Genomic DNA, 20,231 nt, shown 5'->3' with positions numbered 1-20,231 from the left:
AACTTAGCATCGCTGCATTTCGCAGCAACCTGTGGTGAGTCCCACATAGTCTCTCAGATGGATGCATTTTCACGGGCCGGACTGTGTGAAGTTAAATGTCACTGGATTCTCCTCCGATATTTTTAAAGGACAGGATGATCTTCTGCTGTTGAACAGGCAGACCTGTATGGATTTTTTTTTTTTTTACTCCTCCAGGGGGCGTTTTTCCAAATGAGTGTGTTCAGCGGCATGGTATGATGTAAGCCAGCTCTAAATTGGGACCTGTTGTTGGTGTGATCATGCTTTATTCAACAACAGCTGCTGTACCTGGCCTTTCAATGCATACTGAATATGGCCAGCTGTCAGGCAGTGAGGGCTTAAAGGATCCCATCACAGAGTCTCTTCACGCATCACATCCTGCTCATGTTTTTTTTTTCTTTTTTATGAATTCCTAGCGTGAAGCATTTAAAATGTAAAGCCATTTTGTGATTTTCCGTTCTTGCCTTCAGCACTGTCGAGAAGCAGAAAATATATTTACGCTTTGGAGTCAGAATCAAAGCTAATGAGAAGGATTTGCATGTGTTGGCAATATAAAAGCACTTTTAGAGCTCCCCCGACAGCAGTTCCTCAAAGTTACCTGCGTTTTGGAACCCGTCCAGTATTTGCTGAGGTGTGATTGTGGCAGGCGGGCACAACTTTTATACCTGTAGGACACTGGCGGAGGGGAGCGTTGACATTTTCTAAAATAGATCAGAGAAGGTCATGGAATAGATTTTCATCATTTCATCATCTCTTTTTTTAATTGGAAAGCCAGTTCAGATGTACATTGTGGTCAAGTAGCAACATTTTAAAGATATTGTTATTAATGATTGAAATATAACCTGATATAAATGTAGTCATTTGGTTAGCATACTATAAAAAGACTGTTAGTCATTATTTTCAGTGTGTTTTTGTTGTGGAACCTATAATAAGTTGCTACCAGTTTTACTTGTTTTGGAAAGATTTAGTCGTTTAAAAATCATACTTTTTTTGACAATCAATCAATCAATCGCACATCTTTCTTTTGTCATCCTCGTCAGATTCACTGTCTGGGGATACTGTAGATTTGTATGTCAGTATAATTTTTTATTAAAAGCAAATGCCGTTTCATAAAACAAAAAAAAAAACAATAAAGAGAGTATAAAAAAATGAAAACACAGCAATTACTTATTTAATGTCTAAATCTAACTGAAAATGGATGGATTTTCTGCTTAATTTAATGCCACTAGATCCTTTTAAATGTCGCACATTGGGTCCTTCACGTGTAGACACGCTCGCATACTACATGCAGGACCGAAGTAACCAATCTGAGCCCAAAGCTGAAAGAAATGATTCCACCCCAGGGTCAATCGTTCCTCAATTTGTACAAGAGCAGGTCAGTCTGAGGGGGTTGGGACGAAATGGCCTTGAAACATGACAATTCCTGGATCTGTTTGTGTGGTAATACATCACACATGTGCTCTTAACTGCTCCGGCACTTGGGAGGTATAATGACAAATAAGGGGGCAGGTGTTGCTCCAACAGGATAGATTAAACTTGAGATCGCAGAGGTCACCGTCTAATATATAATGGCTCTATTGCCGAGGCAGTGGTGCATGATGGAACGGACTGAAACAGGTTTTCGAGTGGAGTGACTCATCGGAGAGTACAAAAGGGTCACCTCTAAATGAAATGGGCGCGCATGTTACAAACAGCCTCTGTGGGATAATTGTGTTTGCATAACAACTATGGTTAAACCATTAGAAGGTGATTGCTTACAATGGGTAGAGGAAGGGGGGTAAATCATACCACTAAATTATACGAGTATTTTTTATCCACATATCGTTTATTGATTAATTGTTTTGCAGATGTCTTCTTTTTAAAGGCCCACACATGCCAACCAACTTAGTTCAGACAACTTTTAGCCAAAAGGAGGAATGAAAGGAAAATAATATTTATGATTAGAAATCAGCTACTTGAGAAGTGCTTTGGTCAGTATACTTGCAATTATAGTCTTGTTAAATGGCAAGCAAACACCCTGAGTATTGCTGCTTTTTCATCTGTTTAGTTGAAACTGACGAGAGCAATGCACTGCTGCTGCTCTGCTGGCAGAGGAGAGGAGTCCTTCAACAACTTAGCTTCAGCTACTGTGTGTTGAAGAGCTTGAAATATTGCGTCTCAACTCGCTTGTCCAGCATATGAGAAAATTAAACAATGACAAGCTTTTAACATTATTCTCGGCTTCCCCTTTGTTCACTATCATATAAATTGACTTTGTTAATGTAGACAGATTACTCAGTACGGAACAGCAAGGAAAAGAAAAGTTAGCTGATTACAAGTCCGGTCAATCACAGCAGGGTCCAGGTGCACTGCCGAGACGTCATGGCGCTGATAAGTCCCCACAGTAGTTGCAAAGCAGTCGGCGCTCCCGCTTTGCCTTGCAAACAAACCGGGGTTGCTTGATTAAACACAACCCATTTGTTTAACAGTGACTGAAGTCGCGTTCCAAGAACCTTCCAGGCCTCGTCACTGAATCCTATTCATTTCAAATATATTCAGTATAGAACGTAATAAGTCAGTAAGCAATGTCACCAATTATCTTTTTCTTTTATTATACGCTTTAAGTGACAATGGCCATTCAGAACAATGATGCAGCCATGATACAGTGTGTTTTTCAGCCGACACCTGAGGCTCAGTACCATTTTCAGTTCCCTGGTGCTCAGACATCCCCGGCCCCCTCCAGGGTCAGCTGAGACTAATTAAATCTCAGCCTGTGGGAGACACTCAGCGGTTATGCATAAATAACCATTCATTCATATTTCAGGAGGGAAGCCATCTTCTGTGCTGGAGACCTTTGCCACGTGATTGGTCTATAATCTGTCTGGCCCCCGAACCTCAGGGGTGACTGTCTGGTTAGCATGCAAGTCCTCGGTTTACACATGACGCGTTCTCCCACTGTGATTTCCACACTTTATTTTGCCCAGAAGATGTAACTGCTACAATATTTGTTTCAATGCTTTCATTATATTTAAAACAAACAGTGGCTCTTCTGTCACAGCTTGGATGATCCTCTTTGCATCAGGCGCCCTATCACTGCTGTTTCAGCTCGCGCCCTGCACCGCTGTCTTGCTTGCGGCCCCTTTGAAAAATAAATAAGAGGCTGGAAGTGACAGATGCACTGAGAGAGATTGAAGATGGGGAATATTTAGGAGAGAGGGGATGAAGTGGGGTGAAAAATGGTGGGGGTGGTTATCCAGGCTGGTGGGATTTAAAGGCACTGATCTTAAGGGAGATACAGGACTACACCGTGCACCAGTGTACATGTCTCTGGATTTCTCTCTGGTTTTATTTTACTGTTCAGTATGTCAGTGCGTGGAGTGTTCTTTTCAGTCCTGAACTGTCGCTCGAAAAGCATGTTGTTGATCCAAAAAGATCTGATGTCTCTCATCCGAAAATGTATTTTTATGCATAAGTACCATTGAAGAAAAAGCCTGACTGAGGCTTCTTTGCCCTCACACGAGCCCCTCTTTTAAAAAAATAAAAAAATAAAAAAATAAAAAAAAACCAAAACAAATCTCCCATGTGTAACATCTGTTCTGAAATTATTGCTGGATTATAGTGGGACACCTAGTGAAGTAAGTGATTGCTAATCTGGTCAATGTTAAAATTTTGTCCAAAGATATAAAGCACTTTTTTTTATTATTATTATTAATAATAATAATAATAATAATAATAATAATAATAATAATAATAATAAATTCATCTGCCTCTGAGAGGATTATTCATTTCTGTTTATCCCAAAACAGCTCTTAGTGGTTCACAGTATGATGGGTGTGCTGTAATCCCCTGTTATCTCTCCCTATATGACACATCACACGCACACAGGCACTTGCACGCGCACACACACACACACACCTTTTCAATGTTCTAATTTAGTAAAAAAAAAAAAAAAAAAAAAAAAAAAGCACTATTAGTGTCGTTACTCCAGTGCTGTTGGGAACGGTGCTCGGTGCATTAAGTGCACACGATCGCTGGGGACTGAGACGAGGCTCTGTGCAGTAATCAAAACCTCCTCATGCACAGCGGAGCCCTCGGAAGCTGCGCGCAGGATGTTCTCACCTCCTTCAAGTCGTGTCTTACTGAACGCGAACGTGCATGTAGGTGTTTTTTCTTTTTTTGATCACAAGAGGCTGATGTTGTTGCCACAGCAACCGCCCTGAGCGGCTTTAGCGAAGAAGTGTGAGGATAGAAGGAAAACCCCTCTTTTACCCCGAGTTGGTCCTCCCTCCCTCCATCCCTCCCCCTCCCTCCCTGTCGCTTGTCAATGCGGCCGTCGCTATTGATGTTTGGGGAGGAGGGGAGCGGGGGTGTAGAGGGGGAGGGCTTTAGGCTTTGAGGGAGGATGAGAGAGCTGTGGGGGAGGTGGGTCGCTGCGCACAGTTAGAGTTATAGAGTTGGGGATTTTAGTGCCACATCGTATATGTGTCGCGCATGTGTGTGTATGTGTGTGTAAGGGCGAGAGAGAGAGAGAGAGAGAGAGAGAGAGAGAGAGAGAGAGAGCTTTGGAGCCAGCACGGTGGGAGGAGAGAGAGGAAGCGAGCACATATGTGTGTGTGAGAGACTGAGTGGGAGGGGAGAGATTGAGCGAGGGAGAGAGAGAGGGAGGGGAGGAGAATCTGAGGCGGAGATGATGCTCAGCCAGGGTATGTGTGTTTGTGTGAGTGAGTGTGCGTGTGCAGTCCGGAGATCGCACAGAGAGGGAAAGCGAGAGAGAGACAGAGTGCAGCCAGCAGCAGCAGCAGCAGCAGGTGCACGGCTAATGGAGAGCTGCAAGTGAGGCTGGACGGGGGAGGGTAGGGTGGTGGAAAGAAGAAGAAGAGGAGAAAACACTCTGACAAACAGAGGAGAGAGAGAGAGAGAGAGAGAGAGAGAGAGAGAGAGAGAGAGAGAGGGGATCAGCGGAGGAGACGCAGCAGAGTGAGAGCCGTCTTGTCCGGCCGCCGTGAGAGTAAGTCGTGCCGCTCCTCTCCACTCCAGGTCGGGCCGGGATGGCCCGCCGTGCCACTGATGATCCCACCCACCCCCTTCTTCCCCCACCCCCACCCCCACCCCGCCGTGCATCTCAAAAAACAGGCTCTCGTGTTATGTAATTTGTTTTGGTGTTGGGATTGAAGCTCGAGAGCCACAAACTGATCCGCAGGCAGGTGTGGATCCAAGTGTGACTTTGACTTTTGACGTTTGACTTGTGTCACTTTTCTGTCCTGCCAGTCTTTTGCTCTTATTATTATTACGTGTTTTTTGTTGCTGCATGCGCTTGTCTTTAGAGATCAGGTAAAAAAAAAAAAAAAAAAAAAAGTGTTCCTCTTTCTGAAATAGAATATAAATGAGGCTGTTGAAATTGAATTTTAAGTGTATGTGTTTGTCAGTGTGTGCTCGCACGCTTCCCATCTTCTTCTTAATCTTGTGTGATTTGGAGTTCAGCACAGCTGAGTCCCACTTGTATCCCGCTGCCCCCTGGGACGCCCGCTGCCTGGGCTCCTCTCCCCTCCTCCTGTTTTTTATTGAGCCTGGAGAGACAAAAACTCCATTCACAGCAGCTCGCCCTCCCTTTTTTTGTTAGGAGGAGGCAGGGACCACTTTGATTGAAGATTTGCCGGGTTGTGTAATCACAGGCAGCGCTGTATGTTAATGATTTATGATTTTGCTCTTTTCCCCGTGCATCGTGATTGCCAGGGTGCTCTGGGACCACACTTTCACTCCTGAGATTCCTCTTTATCCGTAAAATCAGCACTCGAAATCACAATCCCGACTTGGCAGTCACCGTCCGATAGAACTTTTTTACATTATTCACACAGACAGCTAAGCTGAATTATTTATTTTAAAACTGTGGTTAAAGCACGAAGTGATTGCATGTCATTCGTAGCTTGGTAGCTACTACGCATTGAACCTGACCTTGTGCATGGATGAATATCCTGTATTTCCCCGTTGATGCTCTAGTTACTCACCAAGAGCGGCGTTCATTTTTCACTCGTCACTTTGCTACTTTGCTCAGTTATGGATATTTCTGTGGCTGCCATAGATTGAAACAATCAAACAAATTGAAAGCCTGCCGTGCAAACTGCCCACTGTCAATAGGGCTCTATATCCAGCGGGGCTATTGATCAGTGATCCTGTGGCGATAAAGCCGTGTCTGGCAGAGATATTGACTTTAACGCAAAGAGTGCGAGGCAGAGGGTTTGCTCACATTTGCATTTGGTGCGTGTTGCTCTCCAGTCTTTGAGAAAAAGGTGAGCAGTTTTTGAGTTGGCGTGAAAATGTGGATACGGCGTCCCCCGATCCCCGAGGTATTTTTGAATAACCAGCCAAGAGGAAAATGATGTGAGATCTTTTGGGAATGACGCCTACAATGATGGAATTATGGAAGTGCCAGACATAAAGTGTGTGGACGTGAACGGTGAACACTTTTGATACATTTTAGGGTGAAAATGAATCATCCAAACCAGACTTGCATTTCCAGACTATGGCAGATGGCTGTTAAACTTTCATACGGCAATAAAGAATCGCTTCAGTTTATGAATGATTCAAAGAGATTTCAATCTAAAGCACATCATAAATTAGAGCTATTAGACCGTCGTGTTGTGTTACACATCTTCATGCGCTTCTCTACTCATGAATAAAATGAAACGGAGCACTAAAAGACAGACGATATGGACCTGCATCATTTCCTGCGGCGTTTGCCTTTTGTGTCCTCTTGCCCGACCTCAAACTGAGCGACCTTTTGTGACTGAACGTTCCTCTGCGTCCCTCTCATCCTAGGAAACAGGATGGGAGTGACTCCAGGATCTCTGCCACACTAGAGCCCCAGCTGTTCCAGTCTACGCTCCCGTGCAGCACAGCGCCATTCCACAAGGTATGCTGGGGAACTGGGAGGGTAGCGTGCACTTTGACCCCTGACCTTATCCCATGGACCTCTGTGTGACCTTTCTTTCTGGGACGGTTGTTTGATGTCAATGCCCATCTCGTCTCTACACCTGCTTCTCTGCGGATGCGCTCCCTCTGTGTCCTGTGCCGTCATTTGCTGCTCGCTCCCCGCAATTCATTCTTTATTGTGTTCTGCTTTCTTTTCTTTTCATTTTTTTTTGGTTTGTTCAACTCGAGCACGCAAAGCCCTATATCGGTGATCAAATTGTTCCCCTGATTCAATTAATACAAATCTATATTTAGCAGGAAATTGTTGGCTCACTGCCAACAGTCTCTCAATCCATGCCCAGTGATTCAAATTCTATAAAAGCAGATAAAAATGCAGCCTGTCTCAGCAAATGGCACGTTTGAATTGAAAGGGAAAGCTAATCATCTGTCATCATGTTAAAAAAAAAAGAAACAGCCACGTATAATTACCCTATTTGTGGTCTTCAGTCTGTATCCAGTTTTGCTTTTATGATGAATGAAAACATTTCTGCAGGCTTTTGTAATAATGAGCTGAATATTGCTCAAATTTGAACAAATTTAACCTGTTATTTTCTGTCATTCATTTTGTGCCTACAGTTATTTTTGAAGAGAGAATGAATGGATCTGTTGATGAATGAAAAAAGATCTGCTGGGGTTATTGATGCAGGATACGAAGAAGGGAAAGCAGAAATAATTTGTCTGAAATAATTTCTGTCACAGTACATGAAAGTCATCTTTAACTCTGCCCAAACTCTCATACCTCCTATTGTGCATGTGTTATCAGTATAAATGACTTAATACTGAGTATTTTTTAAGGCCTCTGGGAACCTAAGAAGCGGAGGTTGCTGATGATTAAATCCCCTTTTTGTTGGAGAAGGTATAAGGTCTCTCACTTTTTGGAAAGGGCTTATGTTTCTTGCAAGCTGACTTGCTCTGACGGGAGCAGACTGAGTGGGAACAGAGAGGGATTAAAGAAGAATTTGGAGATGGGGCTGTTTCGAGCGTCACTTTTGATCCCTGCAGCGCACGCCATCTGTAGGTGCCTCAGACTTGCAAGTTACAGTGAGTGACAAGTCAGTCAGGAATCAGTTGAACATGCGCAGATGATTTATATAATGTACAATAACAGACTAGAAGCACTTTTAGCATCTGCCCTGTTTTTCAGATAGGGAGAAAATTGCAAAGAAATTGGGCAACATTTGGTTTTGGATTAGAGAACAGAAAAGAAACGTATTTGCCTTGCATAAATACTTGCAAAGCAACTGTGAAATGCAATTTTTTTTTTGTATTTGACTTCTGTAACCCCAATCTTTATCCACCCGCGCTGAATTGGAATCCATGAAAAGAACATATCTGATGAGGATATTAAGGAACAGCATGATGATGTGATGTACTGCAGTGTGATGGGGCTTAGCAGGGTAAGACCCAGGGGAGCGTATCACTTTAATCGGAGCTGTACAAAAACCAGGTCAATCTGCAATTAACCCTCGCCAAGGCTTATACAGACTGCCTAATTCAGACCACACTGTACGCTGCTGTTTCAAACATAAAGCAAGTGACATTTCGACTTCAAAATGCCAGAAATAATTAGAGTCACTCTGTAACCTTCGTTCCGCGAGTAGAGATAGATTTTCGCACTCGGCCACTTTAGACAGACCACCTGTGGGCGTCCAACACAGTGCCGCTCGGTGGGCCCTTGTAGCATCTGCCCTGCAGTCAGAGGCCACTGAGTTCTAAAAGTCTTTAAGCCGACCAAAGTACTTGTGAGGACGACGTATGTTCCCGTTTATTGTCCACTTATGTCCTGGCCAATGAATTCAATGCTTTCCCGTCTGTGTCACTGGCAACCCCGCGCACTCCAGTGGACACCTGATGCTGCTGTGAACATTTTAAACACGTGAAGGAAGAGGAGGGAACTGTTCCCTCTACTAGGCAAGACCCACTTTGAAGCCCCACAGCATTCAGCTCTTTATTGAAACGACTCTGCTGGATGAAATACAGCTATTTTATTATTGCTTACTTACTATTAGTAAGTATTACTTGACTTTATCAAGTTCGGGGGGCCGGATTAAAAAGCTTAACGGGCTGCATATGGTCCCCGGGCCGTAGTTTGCCCATGCCTAGTTTAAAGTGTGTGTGTGTCTGTGTGTGTGGGTTTGTTTTTTTATTCAATTGCCTTTGTAATCCTTTGCTGCTGCCGTTAGTTAGTTCTTCCACCCACCATTTCTAAAAAAGCAGCAGAGGGCCGCATTCCACTGCAGCCCACTGCTGCCTTCAGACCTGGTCAAAGTTACAATGAGGTGGCTGTTTCCCCTCAGGTAGAGCTGACTTCTTCTCACCCGTTAAATTTGCCTCTTGTCTTGTGAACTGTCATGTTTTTACTTCTAAAATTCTGCCTGTCCACTTTGTGTGTTCACCGTTTTTGGCTTTGTCCTTTTTACTCTACCTGGCTGTTTTAGTCACACCGCTTTAATGAGTTAACAACATAATTCTCATCTCACATGTGATTGACTGCTTATGTCAGGTGCCTGTGAACTGGGAGTGTTGTAGGGCTTGGCGGTCAGGGCAGAAATGGAACGTCACCTTCATATTAGCACGAGTCAATAAATGGCGATGTAGACTTGCCCAGTGTTTTTAATTAGCGTGGGGTGCACGCTTCTCATTAGCTCCTGACTGAAGCCTGAAGACTGGGACTGGGACGCCTCCACCTGCACTAAGAGGGGCTATCTGAAGGACCTGGCTGTATTTGACTGTAACCTGACACTCGCGGACAGCGCTGTGTGTGTGTTCAGAGCGCATGCTGCCAGAGGATTTTGTCAGTCATGGTTGCACTCAGCAGGGAAACAGCGTTGCTTCAGGCGTCACAGTGGGACACTGTCAACTATCTGCCATTTTCAAAAAGCCGTACAGGTGTAATCCTGATTTGGTGAAGTCGGCCGAGCTGAAGCGTCTTTCCAACCTCTTGGACCTTCTTTTCTTTTTCTTTTTTTCCTTTCTTTTTTTTTTTCAACCATGTTGAAAATGGCTAAAAGTTTTGACAGCCACCTGAGTCCTCCTCCGGTGGTGACAAAGGCACACTGGAGGAAACCCAGCCATGTAAGTAGCTTTTCGACAGAAGTGAAACATGCAAACCTCTTCATTGCTGCTTGCTTAAACAGCTGCCTGTAAACTTAACTCACTTGAGTCGCAAATGAAAAAAAACAAACAAAAAAACTTGGCAATCGTGCAAGCTGTGAGTTGGGAATAACAAACAATGTCGTACATGGGATTTTCAGTGCCGTTTTGTGGATATTGTAGTTGCTGTTTAAAAACACTGATAGTGTACGGGGTGAACACGGCAGTTCCTTTTGTTCTAATCTTTGCTTAATGCTGTTGATGCCCGGCTTGTTTACTTTCAGGGTTTGCGACGGACTGTTGTTTGCTCATGGTGGAGGACTTTACTCACACTCACTCTAAAAAGCCAAGACATGATCGCTGTGCACACTAAGTCTTTTTTGACACTTTGCTGGCTCAACCTTCCAGCTGTCACCTCGTTACTTAGGACTGTTTTTAAATCTGCATGTCCTTCAGGAGCGACAGTCGTTGCGCTTAACTGATGCACGTGGGTTTGTGGAATATTTTAGGGACAGCGAAACCCTCAGCTGTGGTCGGAATCTGAAGAATCTGACAGGTGTTTAAAGGGACATGAAAGTGGGAAAGCCGGTCAGTCGCAGGTGACTGTTTTATCAGTAGAAGAATGTGCGTCAGCGGCAGCCGATCACATACTGTTGTACAAGTCTTCCTTTAAAGCAGTTAGTTAATACATTTGAACTCTGGAGCTGCTAAGCACAGTTATCCACTGTGTAACACTGACTAACGGCTGATTGGTGTTTCTTTTTTTTATTTTAATTGCTGTTTAAGCGATGCTTTGGTTCCAAGAGACTCTTTGACAGCTCAGTTTACACATGTGGAATTGTTGCAATTGATGCAAATAATGAGTTAATAAATTGTTGAAACTCTTTTAGGGTCTATTTCACTGATTTTCTTTTCTCTAAACTGAACTGCCCAGAAACTCTATTGCTTGCTTGTATTTTTATGTATTCAGAAGTCAAATAGACAAGAACTCAAACTTGGCTGATGGGATTGTGTAGAATAACAATCCGTGTTGTGTGCAAAAGCTTTCTGCATAATGGGAGAGTGTAAAACCTAATGCATGTTTAAATATTTACATATGTTGTTAATTATTTATTTCATTCATTATGAAGGGAAGTCTTCTATTATTTTTTTAACATCCTAGCGTAAACGAAAGAAAGTAAGAGCCGTCACAACATGCAGAGTCGAGTGCAATGTATTTTTTCCCCATCAGGACGAGGCTCTTTATACTAAAAGGCAAACTGGGTGAAGCTGTCACCATCAGACTCAACACCCACCCCTTCCCCCCATCAGCTCACAAACCAACTCAAAACATCTCATCTCACTCCTCTCTCCCCAGAACACAGATTTGTTTGCAATGATTGAGAGGATGCAGGTAAGACGACTGAGTGGATTTCCCTTTAGTTCTGCGTGTTTGTCTCGCCTTCCGATGCTGCACTTTGCCAAACAACTAACCACTTAACCAGTCGGTCCGTCTCCTGCCGATTGGAGCGCTCGCTCCTCAGCTCCGGGAGCTCACTTTTTCACCAACTGGGTCCTGCTGGTGACTGAGGACCGTTTAAAGTGCATTATACGCGTGCCCTAGACGCCTGTTTTAACCTTCCAACTTCAGCACTGGCTGGACAGCTGAAAACTCACACACTCACCTTAAAATGCCGCCACCCGGTTTCACAGACTTTGAAAGGATGTTCACTCTGATTACAACTGGCTGAAAGTTAGATGGATTTAGCGATGAGTACTGGACTACATGTTGTGTTAACACAGCAATTGCTGTCATATCTGTCAGTGTTGCAGGCATTAATGACATAAAAAAAAAATATATTCCTTGTTTAGGTAGGTCATGATAAAAAAAAAAAAATCCTCCCATCATTATGATTTATCACCTGTCTTCCCTCGAGCTCTTATCATCTATCTCTGATTTAGTATCCCTGTACACACACACACACACACACACACACACACACACACACACACACACACACACACACACATTTTCAGCCCTCAGGTCCAGTTAGCTGAGTATTTTTTTATTCCCCTGTGTGCTATTACTATGCTATATGCTATATACTATATATATGTATATATGTAGACACACACACACACACACACACACACACACACACACACACACACACACACACACACACACACACATATATTTCATCTTATTCAGTCCCTTTCAAATGTTTGAAATGTTCCTCTGCGTCCACAGCAGGGATAGTTCGTGTGAGATTGAAATTCCACCCGTTTTTCAGAGTCTCTGGTGACATTTTCAAATGCACGCTTGGGAAAGGCCTCCACCCGAGCTAATGCAGCAGAGACACACGCTGCTGGCCTGCACTGAAATAATAAACACATCTCAATCCTGATCAATTTGTATCATCCAATTGTCCTGAAGTGTCCTCAGCCAATAATCAGCAATGTTGTCTCCAATCATCGGTACCGGCACCACGTTTTTAAAGTGGCTGCCACTCTTGAAAGATCCCACCTGACTGAGGCCGCTGGATGTGAGTCTCCAGCGGATAACGTCGCTGGCCTGAGTTGAAAACGGATAAAACCTCAGTTTAGGACGAACTATCCCTTTAAGTTCTCTTCTCAGCTGCATCCATCCTCCGGCTGCATCTCCCTTGAGAAAAGGCTGCTGTTACGCAAGAAGGTTGACATAGTTCACCCCCCCCCAACCTCCCTACCCCCCACGCTTTGATTTCTAACGTTTGTGCACTTGCACAACATGATTATGACGCTGCCTTCTGTCATTTTGTGTGTGTGTCTAATCAACGCTTGCAAGCTCGTTGGTGTGTATGGTTTTTTTTTTTTTTTTGGAATCCGAGCGCTGACGCTAATGCAGATGAACATCATGGCCCTCCTCTCTCTGCTTTCCTTCTCTCTCGCCCTCTCCTTCAGGGGAACAGGATGGATGAGCAGAGGTGCAGCTTTCCTCCCCCTCTCAAGGTACCAGACGTTTAAACCGTGCGGCCATTGTCTCCAAAGGGCCCCCTGCCATATCTTGCCCTGCCAGACAGACTGATTGCCTTTGCAGTGCTTTTCAAAGTGCAGTACGGCGCTCTAAACTCCTGCCATTACTTTTGCTCCCGTGAGATTCGGGGGTTAGGATTTAAAATCAACTGCCCTCGACCGCTCTGCCGCCCTGCGCAGAAACGGTGACGTCCCGGCAGAAAAGTCCTTAACAGGATGGGAGTCTTTTGGGATGAGAGGATTAAAAAGGGCCAGTGTGCTAAACAATGGCAGTACCTTTTGTTAATCAATGGTTTGATTGCACTGCAGTTGCCGCGCTGATTTTCATTGCATAACAGTTATGCAATTACTCTGTCTGTGGGGATTATGCACTCGTTCTATGTGCTTATTTTTACTCTTTGATGAAGAAACCAAGCTTTTTTTTCCTTCCTATTTATTGTTTCTGCAGACCGAGGAAGACTACATTCCGTACCCTAGCGTCCATGAGGTATGATAATAATATGCAGCTATAGCAGCCCTCCTCCTCATGTTTGTGAAATGAGTTCGGCTGCATCCTTGTCCTGAAATTACCCTCACGTTTACGTCGCCCTGTTTTCCCGACTCTTGCGCTGCTGTGTCTTGTGGCAGGTGTTGGGCAGGAAAAGCCCCTTTCCTCTAATCCTCCTGCCACAGTTTGGTGGTTACTGGATTGAAGGGACCAACCACGAGCTGAGCGACACAGTGGACGGTGGACAGCAGGAGCCTTTGTCACCAAACACCCGCACCAAGCTGGAATGTAGCACGACTGCTAACCTCTACAGGAAACACTTTCTAGGCAAGGTTAGCCGCTATTTACACAATTCATGTAATTTGTGCCTCTTTCTAGTATCTACATGCAGTACAAAAAAATAAAAAATAAAGTTTGAAAATGTTCAAAGTTTGGCTAGATATAAGTTGTGTCGTAGTCAAGACCGCACCATTAAAATACTGATAGGAACATTGCGTTGATTTATCAGTTCGATACACCAGGTGCGTTCTGCTTTGCGTCAGTGAAGTACTTCTCATTAAGATGGTCCCATTGCTCCTTGGATGAGCCTCATTAAATAAAATGAAATATTCACTTCTTGCTCATTATAGTAATGAAACGGGAAAGCAGTGAGCGTATCCCAGTCGAATAAACCACTTAGAGCCAACCAGCCTCACAGTTTGGCACCTTGCATGCGGCAGCTAATGAAGATGTATCCGACCCGGCCACCTGTTCTGACGCACACACTAATGTGAACAAATCTCATCTGCTTGTAGTAGACGAGAAACTATGGAATTAAAGGAAAGAAACGGCGAATGACCAGAAACATGCAAGCACATGTCTTCAGCGCTGTATCTATTGGCAGATACTAATGGCTGTGTATGTGTCCTCAGGAACACTTTAATTACTATTCAGTGGACAGTGCCCTCGGACATCTGGTGTTCTCTCTAAAGTACGATGTGATTGGCGAGCAGGAACACCTCCGTCTCATGCTCAGGTAATATTCATCATGCCACGCACGGTGTTCTGGGATTCAGAGAGAGTATTTCATCCTTAAATCTGCAGTATTCACTCCAGAAGCTTAAATTGTGTGAGATGAACGACAATACATAAACAAGGTTACGCTGTTTTGACAAGGACTGAAATTAAAGCCGAATAATCCCCTTATTTCTTTTCCATTTGTGTTCCTAAAAAGTTCAAACATTAACCGGCTCAGCACACTGCCACAGTGCTGGTGTTATCACAAGAGTCATAAAGCTGGGGAGAGTGTCAACACTAGTGCTTGTCATTCCCACAGCAGGGTAACAGATGGACTATTTAGGCCAGTGAGTGGGCGGGGATGAAGGCAGGCAGGCAGGGGTGGGGAGGTGTGCTGATGGCCAATACCGGATCATCTCTTTCCCATCACATAGCTTCTGAGAAATGTTGCATCCCATGATGTGGCTTTGAGTGTTTTATGACTTCACCAGGAACAAGCTGAAAACCTATCATGATGTGATCCCCATCTCCTGTCTGACAGAGTTTCCCAACGTCGTCCAAATGGCCAAGGTAGGAGGAGCCGCTCTCGCTGCGGCAGGGGCTGATCAGCTTTGGCCATGTGACCACTTTCTGATTCGGATCTCTCTCGTTCTCTCCTTGCTTATATTCCAGCTCGTCTGTGAGGAGGTCAACGTGGATCGCTTTTTCCCCGTCCTCTATCCCAAAGTAAGCCCATCGTGTAGCTTGTGTCATTCAGCTTTGCCCGGTCAGTGAACTCCCCAAAAATAAACATTCAAGTCCCTTCATAACTGATTTTGCCTGCAGTAGGCTCGGGTAACTGTGTGCTAAAACACAGAGATTTGGAACCCCCTTTTGTGATGTCACAAAGGGCAGCACTTTTCCACCAATACCTCTCCCCAAGGTTTCTCATAAAGTTTAGCAAGGGGCTTTACTGATGGTTTGGCACTATTTTTAATGTTGTAGTGCAGGTCACATTGACAATAAAGTCTATCTATCTATCTATCTATCTATCTATCTATCTATCTATCGATCGATCGATCGATCGGTCTGTCTGTCTGTCTGTCTGTCTGTCCGTCCATTTTATATATATATATATATCTAAACAGAATAGACAACATTGTATTTTCTGGCAATCTATTGTGTAGTTTGATATTTTTCGTATTTATTATTGACATTATTTAAGATAAGTCATCAGACAGCAAACACTTCAGATACTATATATTTGTATGTCTAGTACAAATCATCCCTACAGTACATTATTGAGCATCATGAACTCATCTTTGACTTTTTATTCATTATCATTGATTTATTCCCTGTTTTTCTTTTTTCCCCAACAGGCTTCAAGACTGATCGTTACTTTTGACGAGCACGTAATCAGAAACACTTCCAAGTTCGGGGTGATCTGTCAGAAATTCGGTCAGGTATGGGACTAATGGTCACGTTACGTACTTGCACACATCCTTCCCATCGTTGTGATGGGTGGCCAAGCGGCGAGAGCATACAATGCATTGTAATTTCTCCTTTCCTCAAGGGAGCCAATTATGCTTGGTTGCCCTGCGTGTTAATTGTGGCTTTCAGTCCAGCTCCGTCTCGCTGTGGCTGTCCTCGGCACTCACTCGAGTTTTCAGAGCAATCACAACCCTCTTGTTTACTCTGCCAGGGAGGGAAGAAGAGCTTTTGAATTCTTTGCTGAGGGCACTTGTACCTTCCGACAGTGACCTCTGAGACCCCGATCCCTCGCAGTGGTAGTTTAAATACATTATTGAGCAGACTGTAAATGAGGTAATGTTGATCTCAAGAAGACCCCCAGCGGAGGCCTATGCCCTTCGCCTCATGATCTATATATTTTTTTTTTTATTGAAGTGAAATGTTTCAGGACATTTCGATCTATTTCTACAGGCATATGTCTCAATAGCCGACGTCCTCGCAGGCTTTGTTTCCGCGCCCTGAGCCTTTCTGTGTTTGCAGTACCTTTCTGCATGCTGACAATGGATGATCGAATGTCAACCGCACAGTCAATATGAAAACAAGTTTTCCTAAAGCCAATCAAACCCCTTTCAGCTGTTGATGCCAAACAAAAGTGCCAAACAATCACCCAACACTCATCATTATTTCCCACTTACAAAGGTGGAAAGTGATGGTCAAAAAAATCTCTGATTTTGCTCTATTGTAGAAGTATCCCCAATCTATCCTATTTTATCCTAATTATAAACATTTTTAAGATATATCTACTCTCACAAATACATAAACATCAATTTTATTTTCTGCTGCTCACATTTTCAAAATGACCGATTCCTACATTTGCAAGCAAAGATTTGTATTTCTAATTGACAGAATCAAACAAGGCCAGATAAAATAATAAGTTCTGACTATCCTATGCATTGTTGGCAATGTTGCCTCACAGTAAGAAGGTTGCAGGTTTGGTTCCCGGGCCCTTTCTATGTGGAATTTGCATGCTGTTTGTGTGTGTGCACAGGTTCTTTCTGGGCACTCTGGCCGCCTCCCACTGTCCATAGACATAAATTGTCTGAAGTGTCAGTGCAAATGGTTGTTTTTCTCTTTGTGGCCCTGCAATACATGATTGACTTGTCCAGGGTGTCACCCTGCCTTCCGAAGCCCAAGACAGCTGGGATAGGCTCCAGCAACCTCTGCAACCCTGAGTGCAGGATAATTGGTGACAGAAATTGAAAAGATAATATCGCTCTTTTGGGGGAAGCACTGGTGTTTGTTGAAAATGTAGAGACTTGCCACATTGGTTTATTTATAATTCAAGGTCATTATACTGGACGCAACATAAAACGATACCCAAATTATATGTAGTGGTTTTTTCAAGTGCTGTAAGAATCATTTTCATCCAACATGAGATCTGTTTTTTTTTTTTTTTTTCCTGGCTGCAGACTTTAGAGGAAGAGCTGTTTGGAAACAATGAGGAGAGTCCTGCCTTTGTAGAATTCCTGGAGTTCCTGGGAGAGAAAATCGAGCTGCACAACTTTAAAGGGTGAGCATCTGAGTGTGGTTTGAAGGCAGTAAATACCCCCACTCCATGCCTCACACTGACTCCATGCCAGCTGCAATCTGTATCAGCGATGACGGCCGTGCTTCTGCCGTGTTGGAGAATATCCTGTCAGACACGCTTTTGGTTGTGCCTGCAGTTTCCGCGGAGGGCTGGACGTGACTCGCGGGCAGACCGGCACCGAATCCGTCTACTGCAACTACCGCAACAAGGAGGTCATGTTCCATGTGTCCACAAAGCTGCCTTACACAGAGGGGGACACCCAGCAGGTACTGTAATAGGACCAGAGGCGAGCACACCTTCCATGATTGAGTACAAGCCCTCAGACAAGTTTCCCTATGGGTGTCCTGGTGCCGCTTTTTTGCATGTAGCTCACCGCACCCAAACAAACTGCATTTGCATGAAAAAGTCACGAGTATGAATCACTCTGAATCCAATTCTTTACTGCCTGCATTTCCAAGCAGCGTTCCTCCTTGCCAGTGATTTAGAGCTGCATACTGACTTTATTGCTCCATATTTTGCTCCCACATGCACCATATTGCTCACTCCTGTTTTTTTCTCACATGCACGCAATAAAAGTGGCTGACAAGAGCTCACACGCCATTTCTTGGCTTGGTACAGACGAGCACAGACGAGGTGATGCTTTCTGTTGGGCTTTCCAGCATAAGTGGGTGTACAAATGCTGGCTGAGCCCTGGTGTGAAACAGCACATCCTAGTGGCGGTTCTTAAACACAAGTTAAAGAACCACCAGGAAGTAACAGTAGACGGCGCTTCACTGTTAAAACAGTGACTCCGTGAGTTTTAAAGATAGCTAATGATGACCAAATGACTATGTTTAACGATAAATGTCATTTTAATTAGCTGTGCTCCCTTTCTCCTAATATGTGCTCACTTTTTCTGTTATCCATTCCCCCCTGTTTCTACTCAGTAGTATTTTAAAGTGCACTGACATGAGTTGCTTCACCAATCCCCTTGTCTGATCCTGTGTTGCAGTTGGAGAGAAAGAGACACATAGGGAACGACATAGTGGCCATTGTGTTCCAAGAAGAAAACACTCCCTTCGTACCAGATATGATCGCCTCTAACTTTCTCCATGCCTACGTGGTGGTCCAAGTGGTCAACCCTTGCTCGGACAATGTTCTCTACAAGGTACTGAGCTTCACTCACTGTACGACGACTTTGCTTCCTCCGACACGAGCTCCTTTGAAAATCACTCTCTTTCTTTTTTTTTTTAGGTGTCAGTGACAGCACGTGATGATGTCCCTTTCTTTGGCCCCGCCCTCCCAAACCCTGCCGTCTTTAAAAAAGTATGCGAAAAAAAAATACAAAGACTTTATGTCCCTCATTCATTTCTTCTCTAACATGATGATTTTTCTCTACTGCTTTCCTTTCAGGGCCCTGAATTCCATGAATTCCTTTTTACAAAGCTCATTAATGCAGAGTATGCGTGCTGCAAAGCTGAAAAGTTCGCCAAATTGGAAGTGAGACTTTTATAACTCCTCAGCTTTTCTCTTTGCACATGGAGAAGCCTAAATGTTATTTAAAAACACACACAAACACGTCACAGCCTTCTCTCTCTTTTTTTCTCCCTTCTGCGTGTGTTTGCAAGGAACGCACATGGTCGGCCTTGTTAGAGAACCTTTATGAGGAGCTCCATGTGAACAGCCAGGCCATGATGGGTGTTGGAGGAGAGGAAGACAAACTTGAAAACGGAAGTGGAAGTGGAGGGGGCTTCTTTGAGTCATTTAAGGTAACCGGGGCGGAGCACAGGTTTTCAACAGTGCCCGTCAAATTCATGTGACTAATAAAATTGAAACATATTACAAATACACAAATGTTTAAATACTGGTCAGACTTTTTTGTTACGTTTGACACTTTGGGAAATTCATAATATTTTATAGAAGTTATATATACTATATATATATATATATATATACATATATATGTATGTATATATATATATATATATATATATATATATATATATATATATATATATATATATATATATATATATATATATATATATATATATATATATATATGTATATATATATATATATATATATATATATATACATATATATATATATATATATATACATACATTAAAATTGAGAATAATCAGAATCTCTTGCAACCTTGGTTTTAAACTAAAGAAATTGTATCTTGTTTATTGGTTAAATTTGACCTGGTTAGTTGTATTAGTTGTATTTTGTTGAATTTTATTATAAATTCAGTCACTCACAATAGATTAAACACAAACACACACTAAATGTAATAAAGATTGGTTTATATCAGGATGTGAATTTAGTTTAGTAGTCATTTAGAGAAAACAGTGCTGTGTGCTGCAGTTTCTTGTGACAGCCACAATCTCTTCATGCAGTCAGAAGATTGTGAATGAGCCCGTTTCCCAAAGAGTCAAACTAAACAGTTCGGTGTTATCATGAAGGCTGTGTGTACCGAGCCACATCCGGCACTAGTTGACGTAGTTGTGCGTGATCCCTGTGAAACTGTGCTGCCGTGAGGAAGCTCTGCTGGCCTCGTCCCGCTGGAGCCAGTGCTCGTGGCCTTCCCCCTTCTCCTCCTCTGGCTCTCTTCTCTGCTGCTGCGCTCTCTGCATCGCTGTGGTGTTCCGTCACTGGACTCTTGTCGATTTG

At 43.5% G+C, this 20,231-nt stretch overlaps 1 protein-coding gene across 13 annotated transcripts in view; it reads left to right on the top strand.

Annotated features, from left to right (window-relative positions):
- The window catches only part of rap1gapa (RAP1 GTPase activating protein a), a 38,821-nt gene that overhangs the window by 12,283 nt on the left and 6,307 nt on the right, over positions 1 to 20,231 (top strand). For 7 of the 13 annotated variants that reach the window (XM_076041877.1, XM_076041869.1, XM_076041876.1 and 4 more), the window contains exons 3-17: positions 6,814 to 6,907; positions 11,417 to 11,452; positions 12,982 to 13,029; positions 13,502 to 13,540; positions 13,681 to 13,872; positions 14,452 to 14,555; positions 15,028 to 15,106; positions 15,209 to 15,262; positions 15,895 to 15,978; positions 17,455 to 17,555; positions 17,710 to 17,839; positions 18,565 to 18,720; positions 18,807 to 18,878; positions 18,966 to 19,052; positions 19,181 to 19,321. In XM_076041877.1, coding sequence (XP_075897992.1) covers positions 6,814 to 6,907; positions 11,417 to 11,452; positions 12,982 to 13,029; positions 13,502 to 13,540; positions 13,681 to 13,872; positions 14,452 to 14,555; positions 15,028 to 15,106; positions 15,209 to 15,262; positions 15,895 to 15,978; positions 17,455 to 17,555; positions 17,710 to 17,839; positions 18,565 to 18,720; positions 18,807 to 18,878; positions 18,966 to 19,052; positions 19,181 to 19,321 — 1,417 coding nt within the window. Of the gene's footprint in view, positions 1 to 4,775; positions 5,006 to 6,813; positions 6,908 to 9,611; positions 10,042 to 11,416; positions 11,453 to 12,981; positions 13,030 to 13,501; positions 13,541 to 13,680; positions 13,873 to 14,451; positions 14,556 to 15,027; positions 15,107 to 15,208; positions 15,263 to 15,894; positions 15,979 to 17,454; positions 17,556 to 17,709; positions 17,840 to 18,564; positions 18,721 to 18,806; positions 18,879 to 18,965; positions 19,053 to 19,180; positions 19,322 to 20,231 lie in introns of those variants that run through there. The other 6 variants (XM_076041870.1, XM_076041871.1, XM_076041874.1 and 3 more) reach the window with 6 other exon arrangements.

This window comes from Nelusetta ayraudi, unplaced genomic scaffold (assembly GCF_046127955.1).
Source record: "Nelusetta ayraudi isolate G7.1 ecotype Tasmania unplaced genomic scaffold, CSIRO-AGI_Nayr_v1 ptg000070l, whole genome shotgun sequence".
Classification (NCBI taxonomy): domain Eukaryota; kingdom Metazoa; phylum Chordata; class Actinopteri; order Tetraodontiformes; family Monacanthidae; genus Nelusetta; species Nelusetta ayraudi.
Note: the sequence above shows the minus strand (reverse complement) of the source record. Positions and strands in the feature narration are given on the sequence as shown.